Raw genomic sequence first — 13,033 nt, 5'->3', positions numbered from 1 at the left:
CTACCTGTCGATGGACTACCTGTCGATGGTCTACCTTTGGATGGACTACCTGTCGTTGGTCTACCTTTGGACGGTCTACCTGTCGATGGTCTACCTGTCGATGGACTACCTGTCGATGGACTACCTTTGGATGGACTACCTGTATTTGGTCTACCTTTGGACAGTCTACCTGTCGATGGTCTACCTGTCGATGGTCCTACCTGTCGATGGACTACCTGTCGTTGGTCTACCTTTGGATGGACTACCTGTCGTTGGACTACCTGTCGATGGTCTACCTTTGGATGGACTACCTGTCGTTGGACTACCTGTCGTTGGTCTACCTTTGGACAGTCTACCTGTCGATGGACTACCTGTCGATGGTCTACCTTTGGACGGTCTACCTGTCGATGGACTACCTGTCGATGGTCTACCTTTGGATGGACTACCTGTCGATGGTCTACCTGTTGTTGGTCTACCTGTCGTTGGTCTACCTGTCGATGGACTACCTGTCAATGGTCTACCTTTGGATGGACTACCTGTCGATGGTCTACCTGTCGATGAACTACCTGTCGTTGGACTACCTGTCGTTGGTCTACCTGTCGTTGGACTACCTGTCGTTGGTCTGCCTTTGGATGGACTACCTGTCGTTGGTCTACCTGTCGTTGGTCTACCTGTCGTTGGACTACCTGTCGTTGGTCTGCCTTTGGATGGTCTACCTGTCAATGGTCTACCTGTCGTTGGTCTACCTTTGGATGGACTACCTGTCGATGGTCTACCTGTCGTTGGACTACCTGTCGTTGGTCTATCTGTCGATGGACTACTTGTCGATGGACTACTTGTCGATGGACTACCTGTCGTTGGTCTACCTTTGGATGGTCCTACCTGTCGATGGTCTACCTGTCGATGGTCTACCTGTCGATGGACTACCTGTCAATGGTCTACTTGTCGTTGGTCTACCTTTGGATGGACTACCTGTCGATGGTCTACCCGTCGATGGACTACCTGTCGTTGGACTACCTGTCGTTGGTCTACCTGTCGTTGGTCTACCTGTCGTTGGACTACCTGTCGTTGGTCTGCCTTTGGATGGACTACCTGTCGTTGGTCTACCTATCGTTGGTCTACCTGTCGTTGGTCTACCTATCGTTGGTCTACCTGTCGTTGGACTACCTGTCGATGGTCTACCTGTCGATGGTCTACCTGTCGATGGACACGGTGGTCTTGCGGGCCAGCAGGTCCCACAGTTTGATGGTCCGGTCTGCAGACACCGTGGCCACTCTCTGGCTGTGAGGGTCGAATCGGCAGCGTGTGATGGTGGAGCGGTGATGATCTGATGGTGAAACACACACACACTTCACTAACACTGTCAGGGTTCATGCTGCAGACGCCATGCGAGCTGTTGTACCGCTGACGTGATGCAGCGTCTGTCCACCGCCGGCGTCCACGACATGAATAGCGTTCTGAGGATCTGAGGCGCAGACGAGCAGCCGGCCATCAGACGACGAGCCGCAGGAGGTCAACAGACCGGACTGACGCCACCGCCACTGTACGACCAGAACCAGAACCAATATGATCAATACATACCAGAACCAGAACCAGATCATCTCCATGAAGAAGAGTCAGGACTCATCGTTTAATGTTCAGTTACCAGAATCTGTCCTGTCTCCACGTCAGAGACCACCATCGTCTTATCCCAGGACACTGTGACCATCCTGACAGACAGACAGACAGACAGAGAGACAGACAGACAGACAGAGAGAGACAGGCAGACAGACAGACAGGCAGACAGGTGTTCAGACTGTATCCTAAACATAATCTGATGATGTCATGCTGGCGGTGACCAGGTGACTCACCTGTTGGTGTTCGGGATCAGGGCGCACTCCGTGATGGTGCGAGCGTGAACGCCGTCAAACACCCTCAGAGGTCTGCAGCTGTCCACGTCCTGCAGAGGTCAGAGGTCAACAGGAAGTCGTCACTACTAGGACCACATGAAGAAGAAACATCCCACTGTCTGGGGCTTTTACTTTGAAAAGCTAGGTTTCCTGTTAACATACAGTGACCGTTGGGAACTTTTATTTTGAAATTTCACAGACCCGTCACATGACTGCAGCTCTGCTTGAACGTCACGTGACTGAGGCTGGTGAGCTGCAGGTCAGGTGTCTGTGACGTCAGAGTGTTACCCAGAGGACGGAGGTCCTGTCCGCGGAGCAGCTCAGCACGCAGCGGTCACTGAAGCACAGTCTGGCGGCGGTGACGACGCCGCTGTGAGCCCCTAACACCTTCACTGGAACCTGAACGCACCACAGGACAGTCACTGAGTAACGAAAGTCTGAATGTACTTAGTTACTTTAATCACGTTATAGTTACGGTATGAACTCAGCTCTGATGTTCACATTAACTTAACCTTCCTTCAGGACCGTGAACGCACCATATCAGGCTAACGTTAGCCCGAGCTAACCGTTAAGTTTTTCTTACCCGGGTCTCCCGGCTCCACTCTGCCCCGCCTCCTGCCGCCTCCTCCTCCTCCTCCTGCTGCTCCTGCTCCTCCTGCTGCTCCTGCTCCGCTCCTCCTCTCTCCGGAGCTCCGTGAACTGATAACGGGTCGATGTCTGTCGACGCCATGTTTAAACAGACAGGCAGTTACCATAGCAACGGCTATGAGATGGTGCCTTCAGGGGCTGTGGGACGTTAGAATATCTGACGATCAAAGATTCCTGGTGTGTTTAAATGAACTCTCCACCTCCCCCATCACCTGTTTGTTCATCCACCCATCACCTGTTTGTTCACCCACCCATCACCTGTTCATCCACCCATCACCTGTCTGTCCCTCCATCACCTGCTGAAGCTCAGCATCAATAACAACAGACACATCGTTCATCATCGACACTTTATTCTGTTAAAACTACAACAGCTCAGCTCTGATGTGTCGTCCTCACAGAGGACACACTTCCTGTTTCTTCACCGGGTCTGATGTGAGCGAACGCTTTTCAGCCTGGAAGGACGAGAGAGAGACGGGCGTGTCAGACAGACAGACAGAGAGACAGACAAACAGGCAGAGAGAGACGGGCGTGTCAGACAGACAGACAGAGACAGACAGCATTAATCTGTCTCTCAGGTTTGACCTCTGACCTCTTGAGCAGCTCCTCTGTGGACACGCCGTCCTCCTCGCTGCTGTCTGACTCCTCCTCCTCCTCCTCCTCCTTCTTCTTCTTCTGCTCCTTGGCTTTGTGTTTGTGCTTCTTCTGTTTCTTCTTCTGTGGTAATAAAAAGTCATGACATCAGAGAAGAAGACAGACAGGTAGGACGTGGTGTGACTTCCTGTTTCCTGTCTCTACCTTCTTCTCCTTCCTGTGTTTGTTCTTCTTCTTGTGTATCTTCTCTTTGCTCCTCTTCCTCAGGCTTTCCTCACCTGGAGACGCAGCGCCTCCTCTGACTGAACACGGAACAACACAAAGGTTCCTGTGAGCTCTAAGGGAACTTTAGCACAAAGGTTCCCGTGAGCTCTAAGGGAACGTTAGCACAAAGGTTCCCGTGAGCTCTAAGGGAACTTTAGCACAAAGGTTCCCGTGAGCTCTAAGGGAACTTTAGCACAAAGGTTCCCGTGAGCTCTAAGGGAACTTTAGCACAAAGGTTCCCGTGAGCTCTACGGGAACTTGTCTGTCAGTGTCACGTCTTTAAACTGTGTGATGCATTTTGCTCCCTCTGCACACGTCATGGAAAAATGTACATGTCTAAAATCTGATGATCAAAATGATGATGATGTCTACATGACCACAAAAACAGACACACACACACAGACCCACACACAAACACACAAACTGATGAACTCTGTATGAACCATGTTGTGTGTTTGAAATGTCTTTCATTATTCTGGTTCTGATTGGACGGATCTTAACAGACCTTTGTCTGAAGGAGGCGGCAGCTTGGGACCAAACTCCTCCTCTTCCTGTCGAGTCGAGTTTTGAGATGAAAACACTGCTTTGAAATAAAAACACCACAGAGTCAGAAACAGAACACACCTGATTCACCTGACCTTCACCTGAGCTTTACCTGATTCACCTGACCTTCACCTGAGCTTCACCTGATTTACCTGAGCTTTACCTGATTCACCTGAGCTTTACCTGATTCACCTGAGCTTTACCTGATTCACCTGAGCTTTACCTGATTCACCTGAGCTTCACCTGATTCACCTGAGCTTTACCTGATAATCATGTGTAACAGTGAGTCATGTCTTTCACCCTCCACACTGGACTCTTACCTGTCTGCTGGCTGTAGGTGACAGTGGAGGTGACAGTGGAGGTGACGGAGGAGGTGACGGAGGTGTTGCAGGTGATGTTGAAGAGGTTCGGTGCCTTGTCCTCCTTTACATCCTCCTCATCATCACTCTCTCCGTCTGATGAAGATGAGGATTTCTCATCGGAGGAGCCGGCGAAGATGGCTTTGAACAGATCCATGGGAGGCCTGCTCTCCTCCTCCTGCTCCTCCTCCTGCTGCTCCTCCTCTGCTTTCTTCTTGTTAGAGCTCGTCTGCTCCTCTGTCTTTACCTACATGAAGAGAACACAGGTCAGATTTACAGAGGATGAAAGGTTCAGATCATTAGTGAGAGTCAGGACTACCTCTGCTCTGATGGAGGAGGTGCTGGAGGAGGTGCTGGAGGAGGCAGGTAGAGCAGGTACGGGAGTTTGTTCCAGTTTGGTGTCAGTTTGTTGTCGTGCCGAGCTGAGCAGCTCGCTCAGCGGGTCGCTCTTCTTCTTCTCTTGGTCTGAAACATCCCAACGAGACTTCTTACCGGACTCTGAAGGTTTGGGAGGAGCTGAGGAGCAGAAAGGAGGAGAAAGAGGAGAAAGAGGAGGTGTTGAGCTGTGAGCGCCCCGTCTGTGGAAACATGAGTAGATGAACTCACCTGACGTCTCTCTGCTCTCCGTCGCAGTCAGGAAGTTAAACACTGAGAACTTGTCTCTCTTCACCTTTGGCAGACCCACGATACCGGACCTGAGGGACCAGAACCAGTCAGAACATTCAACAGGCAGCAGTTCCTGTCAGCTGTGTGTGTGTGTGTGTGTGTGTGTACCCGGGGTGTGGGTCAGGCACGTTGAACCTCTTGCACAGCAGTTTGTCCGGATGCCACTCGAACGTTTCTCTGGTCAGTCTTCCGAACATCTTCATGTTTGCAGCGGCTTGTTTGTCGTCCACGTCGCCCTGACAACCAAATATCAACAATAACCACGCAGGTCTACCACGCGGCAGAATCAGCTGACGTTCATCGTAACTGAAAGTCTCAGTGTACCTCCTGGTCCCGGCTGACCTCCACGGCGTCCTCGTCCTCCTCCTGTTTGGCTCTGGTGAAGCGGGAGGACAGAGAGGAGGAGGTGGGTCTGTACAGGATGGAGGCTCGGACAAACTCCTCCCTCTCCCTGCTGCGCTCCCACTCCGTCACGGCCGGGTCCAGACTCTGCTCCAGGGCGTCTGACATACACAGGGGACAGGTTAGGAGAGGCTCCTGCAGTGCATGCTGGGACATGTAGGCCTGAGCCTCCTACCTCTGTCTCCCTGTTTGAGGCGGGTCAGGTACAGCTCGTAGCGTGCCTGTTTGCTCGGGTTCTTCTCAAACGGTCTGAAGGTCTGTGACGACATCTGGACGCCTTTCCACGCCGCCAGCGCCTCCTGCTGGAGGCCAGAGGAGGCCCCGCCTCCCACAGCTGACGACCCTGCCAACCTCAAGGCATCATGGGAGACTGGCGTGGCGGGTTTGCTGGAGGAGCTGCGGAGGTTGAGCAGTCGCTGTCTGTCTTCAGGCCTCAGCAGCTCCATGACCGAACTGGGACCTGATCCAGAACCAGGACGGACAGAGGTTAGATACTGAGCTAACCGCTTATTAGCTGCTGCTAACAGAACTGGGCTCAGCAGCCGGACCAGACCGGGTTGGAGCTCTCTGAGACCAACAGGGAATAACGTGATTCACAGACTTTATGATGGAAACATTGATCAGTAGTGAACCTTGCAGGGTGTCCTCTCCCAGCAGCGTCCTCCTCTGGTCCGAGTCCATCTGGTGGCGTCCTCCTCCTCCTCCTCCTTGTTGGGGCTCCTCTTTGACCATGTGACCTGTGGAGACTCTCAGAGCCTCGGCCAGCGCCGGACTGACCCCGGACAGAACCGAAACATCCAGTGATGGCCGGAAATGATGGACCGGACGGTAATCACGAGGCAGAGAGGGTGGAGGGAAGATCTACAGACAGACAGACAAGTTTATTTACAGACAGAAACGGATCAGAACCAGTCTGAACCAGTCTGAAAGTGCTCACTGTTTTTTCCTCGGCTGCTTTCTGGGCCAGAGTGAACCCCTCCAGGATCTTGCCGAGGTACGCCGCGTCTTTGTTTTTATCTGAGAACAAGAGAAAAATAAGGCTGACTTCATGTTCACGTCACGTGGACCTGACCAGAGACAGAACCGGGTCAGCCCCTCTGTTCACTGACCTCTCTTCTTGGTGTACTGCTGAGGAGCCGTCCAGCCGTACAGACCGTCTCCAGGTTCCTCTCCTCCCAGAACATTGTCGTATCTGGACATGGAGTCTTTGTGATACACATCTTCATCATCGTCCTCCAGGGCACCGACCCCGAACGCCTGCAGGTCAACACACAGGTACAACTGATCCAGGTCCAACTGACCCAGGTCCAACTGACCCAGGTATAACTGACCCAGGTACAACTGACCCAGGTACAACTGACCCAGGTACAACTACAACTGACCCAGGTACAACTGACCCAGGTACAGGTCCAACTGACCCAGGTACAACTGACCCAGGTACAACTGACCCAGGTCTAACTGACCCAGGTACAACTACAACTGACCCAGGTACAGGTCCAACTGACCCAGGTGCAACTGACCCAGGTACAACTACAACTGACCCAGATACAACTGATCCAGGTACAGGTACAACTGACCCAGGTCCAACTGACCCAGGTCCAACTGATTCAGATACAGGTACAACTAACCCGGTCACAACTAACCCGGTCTTTAGCGGTCTCACCTGTCCGGCCACGCCTCCTCTCCGTGAGCCCCGCCCTGCATCTCCGAACAGTCCTCTCGTCTCAGCCTTTGGTCTGAACAGGTCGATGTGTTCTGATCCTCCTCGGCCCAGCAGAGCCAGACCCGGGTCCAGGCCACGGTACCCCAGACCCTGAACGCCCACCTTGGGGGTGAAGTCCACCGGAGTCACATCCTTCGGGGCGAAGGTCACGTTGTCTGGAGCAAACTCTTCATCATCGTTATCATCTTCGTTCTGTTGGACAGAGACAGGTATCAAACTGGATCCAGTCTTCAGGACAAACCTGAAGAATGGTTCAGTCTCACAGACTCACCTGTGAGTCCTCTGATCCAGCAGGGGGCAGCACACAGCCATAAACTCTGCTGCCTCCATCTGTGAGGACAAGACGAGGACAAAGACTGATAAGGACAAAAACTGAAGACAAAGACTGAACTCATGGCGAGAAGACACAATTTGGGACAGTCTGAGACAGTGTGAGACGGTCTATGACGGTCTGCGTCATACTTTGAGTCTGAGACGGTGTGAGACGGTTTGCGACAGTCTGAGACGGTCTGAGATGGTCTGAGACGGTCTGAGGCAGTCTGAGACGGTCTGAAATGGTCTGCGTCATACTTTGAGTCTGAGACGGTCTGAGATGGTCTGAGACAGTCTGAGACAGTCTGAATCATACTTTGAGTTTGAGACGTCTCTGTGGACGTTTGAATTTAATCCCTGACGTACCGGCCTGCTGTCGGCGAGCTTTCCTCTTGACGCGTGGCCCGACACCCTGACCCTCCTTCCAGCCCATCTTTTTCAGAAGCTCCACCCCGATGGACAACCTGACAGATGAAACAAACGCACCTCAGAAAACACTCAGCTGGAGGAGACAGACTCTGTTCTCTGTGATCACCAACGCCTGCTGCTGATGTCATAGTGACGTCACAGTATACCTGGCAGGTGCGATCAGCTCCTCCAGCAGAGTGTCTCCTGGGATCAGAGCGTTCTGAGCGTTGACGGCTCTCGCCTTCTCTCGGACCTCGTCTCTGCGACTGGACCAGAACTCCTGACTCGTGGTGATCTCCCTGGGAGCGATGCCGTGCTCACCGAAGTCCTGAACGACCACAGAGACCACAATCAGTTCAACTGGACCAGAACCAGGGACCGGAACCAGCATCATCTAGACCTGAACCTCAATGGTTAAATATTGAAACTCGTCACCTCGTCGTCCATGAAATCTTCAGGCCGGGCTTGTTGTTTCTCAGCTTTCTGTTGCCGTGACGACACAAAGGTTGACGGGGCCCAGCCTGAAGAGCCAATCAGAGGACAGCATGAAGCACGACATGACCTCTGACCCTCAGCTGATTGACTCAGAGTTACACAGGTCGCCATGGTGACAGCTCAAAGTGATGACTAATCATTAATTAAAATAATTACTGAGTCGTGTTTCTCATCATCTGACAGCTCAGGGATTCACTGTAAAACATTAATGTTATAGACAGACAGACAGACAGACAGACAGACAGACAGGTAGACAGACAGTCAGACAGGTGGACAGACAGACAGGTGGACAGACAGACAGACAGACAGACAGACAGACAGACAGACAGACAGACAGACAGACAGACAGGTGAACAGGTGTTCTGACCTTCTTTGGTGCCGACAGTGTTGAAATATCCGGCAGAGAATCCTCCCGTGAACGCTCCATGAAACCTCTGGTATCGTCCCTTCTCATCCTTCACGGTCTGCTCATGGAGAGGAACCGGCTTCTTCAGCGGCTCGTCTGACACACACACACACACACACACACACACACACACACAGTGTTCCTTTATAAACTGGATTTAACAGTTTCCGGATTAAAGATCAGTGTGACGTCAGAAAACACCTCCACTGTTGGTCGAACCACAGTTTGTTTGGCGGGAAACCACGCGCAGGTAAAACAGGTTTAATGAAGTCTGGTTAGCATGCTAAGCTCTTCAATAGGTTTGATGGTAACCCCGCCCGCCCCCCACTGAACATCCATCTGCTTAGACTTCACACCTCTCGCCCTCTTCACAACTCCTGTACTACACAACTCGACTCCACGCCTCCATCTGAGACGTCTCCAGTGTCCTTCACTCCTGACCAGGTCAGATGACGGCTGAAGAAGCTCCACTCCAGCAAGGCTGCAGGCCCTTATAACATCTGCCCCAGGGTGCTTAAAGCCAGTGCCCCCAGCTCTGTGGAGTACGTCACACCATCTTCGTCCTGCCTGGTTCCAGTCCCAAAAACGTCACGCCCCAGCGACCCCAATGACTACAGACCTGTGGCTCTAACATCGCACGTCATGAAGACGATGGAGAGACTGGTGCTGGAGAAACTCAGGCCCATGGTGAAACCCTTCACAGACCCTTTTCAGTTTGTCTACCAGCCCCACCTGGGAGTGGATGACGCCATCATCTTCCTGCTGAACCGAGCCTACACCCATCTGGACAAGGCAGCGAGCATGGTGAGAGTCATGTTCTTTGACTTCTCCTGTGCCTTTAACACCATCTGTCCGGCCCTGCTGAGTGAGAAGCTAAAAACTACGCAGGTAGACACCTCCCTTGTGTCCTGGATTGTGAGCTACCTGACTGGCAGACCACAGTATGTTCGTCTGCAGCACTGTGTGTCAGACAGAGTGGTTAGCAACATGGGAGCTCCACAGGGGACTGTCCTGTCTCCTCTTCTATTCACCCTGTACACCACAGACTACAGCTCCTGCACAGAGTCCTGCCATCTTCAGAAGTATTCTGATGACTCTGCAATAGCAGGATGTATCAGCGGTGGAGAGGAGACCGAGTACAGGGCAACGGTCCAGAACTTTGTTACATGGTGTGAGCTAAACCATCTACAGCTCAATGTGACAAAGACCAATGGCGTGGTAGTGGACCTGAGGAGAAGAAAAACAGAGGTAACCCCTATCTCCATTCGGGGGGCCTTGGTGGACATTGTGGAGGAGTACAAGTACTTGAACAACAAACTGGACTGGAAGAAGAACACTGAAGCTGTCTACAAAAAGGGTCAGAGCCGCCTCTATCTCCTGAGGAGGCTGAGATCTTTTAACATCTGTGGGACGATGCTGAGGACGTTCTACGAGTCAGTGGTGGCCAGCGCTGTCTTCTTTGCCGCTGCGTGCTGGGGCAGCGGTTTGAAGGTAGCTGAAGCCAACAGGTTAAACAAGACTTGTCCTAGGGCCGGTGATGTTGGGGGTACAGATGGACTCACTGACTGTTGGAAAGGACGATGCTGTCTCAGGTGATGTTGTGGGGTACAGATGGACTCGGTGACTGTTGGAAAGGACGATGCTGTCTCAGGTGATGTTGTGGGGTACAGATGGACTCACTGACTGTTGGAAAGGACGATGCTGTCTCAGGTGATGTTGTGGGGTGCAGATGGACTCGGTGACTGTTGGAAAGGACGATGCTGTCTCAGGTGATGTTGTGGGGTACAGATGGACTCCTGACTGTTGGAAAGGACGATGCTGTCTCGGGTGATGTTGTGGGGGTACAGATGGACTCACTGACTGTTGGAAAGGACGATGCTGTCTCAGGTGTGGTTGGGGGTGCAGATGGACTCACTGACTGTTGGAAAGGACGATGCGTCTCAGGTGAGTTGTGGGGTGGCAGATGGACTCACTGACTGTTGGAAGGACGATGCGTCTCAGGTGATGTTGTGGGGTACAGATGGACTCACTGACTGTTGGAAAGGACGATGCTGTCTCAGGTGATGTTGTGGGGTGCAGATGGACTCACTGACTGTTGGAAAGGACGATGCTGTCTCAGGTGATGTTGTGGGGTGCAGATGGACTCGGTGACTGTTGGAGGACGATGCTGTCTCAGGTGATGTTGTGGGGTACAGATGGACTCACTGACTGTTGGAAAGGACGATGCTGTCTCAGGTGATGTTGTGGGGTGACAGAGGACTCGCTGACTGTTGGAAAGGACGATGCTGTCTCAGGTGATGTTGTGGGGTCAGATGGATACTCGTGACTGTTGGAAAAGGACGATGCTGTCTCAGGTGATGTTGTGGGGTGCAGATGGTACTCGGTGACTGTTGGAAAGGACGATGCTGTCTCCAGGTGTGTTGTGGGGTGCAGATTGACTCCTGACTGTTGGAAAGGACGTGCTGTCTCAGGTGATGTTGTGGGGTTGCAGATGGACTCGGTGACTGTTGGAAAGGACGATGCTGTCTAGGTGATGTGTGGGGTACAGATGGACTCACTGACTGTTGGAAAGGACGATGCTGTCTCAGGTGATGGTTGTGGGGTACAGATGGACTCGGTGACTGTTGGAAGGACGATGCTGTCTCAGGTGATGTTGTGGGGTGCAGATGGACTCGGTGACTGTTGGAAGGACGATGCTGTCTCAGGTGATGTTGTGGGGTAAGATGGACTCACTGAGTTGGAAAGGGGGCGATGCTGTCTCGGTGATGTTGTGGGGTGCAGATGGACAACTGACTGTTGGAAAGGACGATGCTGTCTCAGGTGATGTTGTGGGGTCAGATGGACTCACTGGACTGTTGGAAAGGACGATGCTGTTCAGGTGATGTTGTTGGGGTGCAGATGGACTCACTGACTGTTGGAAAGGACGATGCTGTCTCAGGTGATGTTGTGGGGTGCAGATGGACTCGTGATGTGGAAAGACGATGCTGTCTCAGGTGATGTTGTGGGGTGCAGATGGACTCGGTGACTGTTGGAAAGGCACATGCTGTCTCTGGTGATGTTGTGGGTGCAGATGGACTCGTGACTGTTGGAAAGGACGATGCTGTCTTAGGTGCGGACTCTTGGACAATGACTCCCAGCCACTCCATGAGCTGCTGGACAGACTCAAAGAGCGGATAAGAAGTCTTTCTTACCTGTTAGCACCCTCCCTGCTGTACAACTCCCATAAACTCTGTATTGATTTACATATTGCTCAGTTTCACTGCTACTTGGTTTTTTAATCTACTGTCACTGCTTCTACCTAAGTGTATTAATAACATGTGTATATAGTGTTTAAATAGGATCAATCTATAGGCTATATTGTTAAAGTTTCCCTGCGGGGATTAATAATAAAGTCTGGTTAGCATGCTAAGCTAACAGCTCTCCGTCTGTTGTTAGCCTAGCTGCTCGTTAGCTTAGCATGCTAAAGCTCGTTAGACAGAGTGACGCAGACAGACACCGTGAGGACTAAATGTTTTAAAGACCTGCACCTTCCTCCAGCGGCTCCAGCGGAGTCCCGAAGCTCACGAAGTCCTCCTCACTGTCCGACGACATGTTTGCTACAAGGACTACAACTACGGCAGGAGCGGGGAGGACAAACTGCACAGCGCCAGGACCGCGAAGAAGAAGAGTGGGCGACACCTGGGCGGGAGGACAAGCAACGCTGTGACGTCACTGTGGATAAAGTTTGTTTGATTATAGAAACAATAAAGTTTGTTTGATTATTAGAAACAATAAAGTTTGATTTGATTATTAGAAACAATAAAGTTTGTTTGATTATTAGAAACAATAAAGTTTGTTTGATTATTAGAAACAATAAAGTTTGTTTGATTATTAGAAACAATAAAGTTTGTTTGATTATTAGAAACAATAAAGTTTGTTTGATTATTAGAAACAATAAAGTTTGTTTGATTATAGAAACAATAAAGTTTGTTTGATTATTAGAAACAATAAAGTTTGTTTGATTATTAGAAACAATAAAGTTTGTTTGATTATTAGAAACAATAAAGTTTGTTTGATTATTAGAAACAATAAAGTTTGTTTGATTATTAGAAACAATAAAGTTTGTTTGATTATTAGAAACAATAAAGTTTGTTTGATTATTAGAAACAATAAAGTTTGTTTGATTATTAGAAACAATAAAGTTTGTTTGATTATTAGAAACAATAAAGTTTGTTTGATTATTAGAAACAATAAAGTTTGTTTGATTATTAGAAACAATAAAGTTTGTTTGATTATTAGAAACAATAAAGTTTGTTTGATTATTAGAAACAATAAAGTTTGTTTGATTATTAGAAACAATAAAGTTTGT

At 50.7% G+C, this 13,033-nt stretch overlaps 2 protein-coding genes and 1 long non-coding RNA gene across 7 annotated transcripts in view; all 3 read right to left on the bottom strand.

Annotated features, from left to right (window-relative positions):
* Positions 1-1,161, bottom strand: part of LOC113746286 (uncharacterized) — a 2,755-nt gene extending 1,594 nt beyond the window's left edge. The window contains exons 1-2 of the long non-coding RNA XR_003462720.1: positions 306-1,161; positions 20-245 (exon numbers count right to left, since the gene is read on the bottom strand). This is a non-coding gene — a long non-coding RNA (uncharacterized LOC113746286). The remainder of the gene's footprint in view (positions 1-19; positions 246-305) is intronic.
* Positions 1-2,752, bottom strand: part of LOC113746316 (WD repeat-containing protein 88) — a 6,323-nt gene extending 3,571 nt beyond the window's left edge. The window contains 6 exon segments of the mRNA XM_027281385.1: positions 1,177-1,306; positions 1,382-1,520; positions 1,625-1,688; positions 1,830-1,918; positions 2,157-2,267; positions 2,452-2,752. Coding sequence (XP_027137186.1) covers positions 1,177-1,306; positions 1,382-1,520; positions 1,625-1,688; positions 1,830-1,918; positions 2,157-2,267; positions 2,452-2,598 — 680 coding nt within the window. The 5' untranslated portion in view covers positions 2,599-2,752.
* Positions 2,753-2,849: 97 nt separating this feature from the next.
* gpatch1 (G patch domain containing 1) lies at positions 2,850-12,332 on the bottom strand. Of its 5 annotated transcripts, none has more exons than XM_027281222.1 (20): positions 12,213-12,332; positions 8,647-8,781; positions 8,220-8,305; positions 7,952-8,112; positions 7,743-7,840; positions 7,336-7,394; positions 7,005-7,256; positions 6,451-6,598; positions 6,279-6,358; positions 5,974-6,202; positions 5,517-5,801; positions 5,264-5,442; positions 5,048-5,175; positions 4,880-4,968; positions 4,593-4,789; positions 4,235-4,520; positions 3,877-3,954; positions 3,312-3,409; positions 3,106-3,230; positions 2,850-2,968 (listed from the first exon to the last, which is right to left on the bottom strand). In XM_027281222.1, exons 1-20 carry the CDS (start codon positions 12,274-12,276, stop codon positions 2,935-2,937), a joined length of 2,811 nt encoding a protein of 936 aa, XP_027137023.1. In that variant the 5' UTR covers positions 12,277-12,332; the 3' UTR covers positions 2,850-2,934. The 5 variants fall into 5 exon arrangements, 3 of the variants coding, with proteins under 3 accessions (XP_027137023.1, XP_027137020.1, XP_027137021.1); XM_027281219.1 differs by having other exon boundaries at positions 12,207-12,306; XM_027281220.1 differs by having other exon boundaries at positions 3,877-3,951; positions 12,207-12,306.
* Positions 12,333-13,033: the final 701 nt, after the last annotated feature.

The sequence above is a fragment of the Larimichthys crocea genome, chromosome VIII (assembly GCF_000972845.2).
Source record: "Larimichthys crocea isolate SSNF chromosome VIII, L_crocea_2.0, whole genome shotgun sequence".
NCBI classification, from domain to species: domain Eukaryota; kingdom Metazoa; phylum Chordata; class Actinopteri; family Sciaenidae; genus Larimichthys; species Larimichthys crocea.
Note: the sequence above shows the minus strand (reverse complement) of the source record. Positions and strands in the feature narration are given on the sequence as shown.

Coding starts and splice junctions, on each gene's coding strand:
- gpatch1 (XM_027281219.1), bottom strand. CDS start 12,276: ATGTCGTCGGACAGTGAGGAGGACTTCGTGAGCTTCGGGACTCCGCTG. Junction 6,599..7,004: donor GAGGAGGCGTGGCCGGACAG/GTGAGACCGCTA, acceptor GTTGACCTGCAG/GCGTTCGGGGTCGGTGCCCT. Junction 2,969..3,105: donor ACAGAGGAGCTGCTCAAGAG/GTCAGAGGTCAA, acceptor TCGTCCTTCCAG/GCTGAAAAGCGTTCGCTCAC.